General features: G+C 36.9%; 1 protein-coding gene across 2 annotated transcripts in view; it reads right to left on the bottom strand.

The window, feature by feature from the left end:
• KLHL24 (kelch like family member 24) overlaps positions 1 to 1,088 on the bottom strand; it is a 43,975-nt gene that overhangs the window by 5,472 nt on the left and 37,415 nt on the right. For both annotated transcript variants that reach the window (XM_012811591.2, XM_023519261.1), the window contains one exon: positions 127 to 315. In XM_012811591.2, coding sequence (XP_012667045.1) covers positions 127 to 315 — 189 coding nt within the window. The remainder of the gene's footprint in view (positions 1 to 126; positions 316 to 1,088) is intronic.

The raw sequence follows: 1,088 nt of genomic DNA, 5'->3' as shown, positions 1-1,088 counted from the left end.
GTTGTTTGGCGGGCCCGGGCTGGGGATTTGAACCCTCCACCTTAGGTGTATGTGGCTGGTGCCTTAGCCGCTTGAGCCACAGGCGCCGAGCCCCACTGGTAATTTCTTTAAGAGAATATAGCTTACCTTATCAGAACAAGTATTATCATCAGGTCCTCCACCAATCACAAACAACTTGCCTACACAGCTAGTCACTGCAGGAGAACTCACGGCTTCCTTAAGAGGAGCAACTTCAGTCCATCGATTTGAAAAGGAATCGTAGCATTCTACGCTGCTCAGTCTGTTTTGCCCATCATAGCCTCCAACAACATATACCTACATGTAAAATACACGGAACAGTTTTAATTATCAAAAGTCTGAATTCTGAACTAGTTCATTAAAGAATTGAGGGCTTTTTCTCCTTTAAAAAGCCCCTGATAGCCATATTTGCAACATATTTAGCTCGGAGTTTCTGAGATTATTTTTTCAGCCTATACTACCACCAAAGAGCCTTTTTAGATATTTTTTTCCTAATAGTTGCCCACTCAATGAAATTTTAATACTACAGATAAATTGTATATCTGTTTACCTTACTTTAGGTGTATCTGTGCTTTATACATGAAAGGGTATTGTTTTTTTCACCCCCCAGAACCAATCTTTACTAACCCCTTGAGAGTAATACTGTTCACACTGAGAATTGTATGATACAGCTTAAATATTCATACATAGATACTGAAATATTTGATTATAAAATATTTGAAATGAAATAAAATGAAAATATTATGTATAGATTACTAGACTATAAGAATTTTGAAGGCAGTCCTGAAATGCCTAGAATGTACCTTACTCAAAATGAACTCTGTATCTTACTCAAAATGTACCTTACTCAAAATGAACTCTGTATCTTAAACAGTTACCACATACATTTTTCTTTCACAAAATATGAGTAAGGTAGCACAAATTAATATCTTTATATGATAGGTGAACCAATCAATAAAATTTTGTTTTTTTTTGAGACAAGAGTCTTAAGCTGTCACCCTGGGTAGAGTGCAGTGGCTTCATAGCTCACAACAACCTCCAACTCTTGGGCTCAAGCGATCCTCTTACCT

Source organism: Otolemur garnettii, unplaced genomic scaffold (assembly GCF_000181295.1).
Source record: "Otolemur garnettii isolate 467f Iridium unplaced genomic scaffold, OtoGar3 scaffold00166, whole genome shotgun sequence".
In the NCBI taxonomy this organism is placed as follows: domain Eukaryota; kingdom Metazoa; phylum Chordata; class Mammalia; order Primates; family Galagidae; genus Otolemur; species Otolemur garnettii.
The sequence above is the reverse complement of the archived record's forward strand: the minus strand, read 5'-3'. Positions and strand labels throughout refer to the sequence as shown.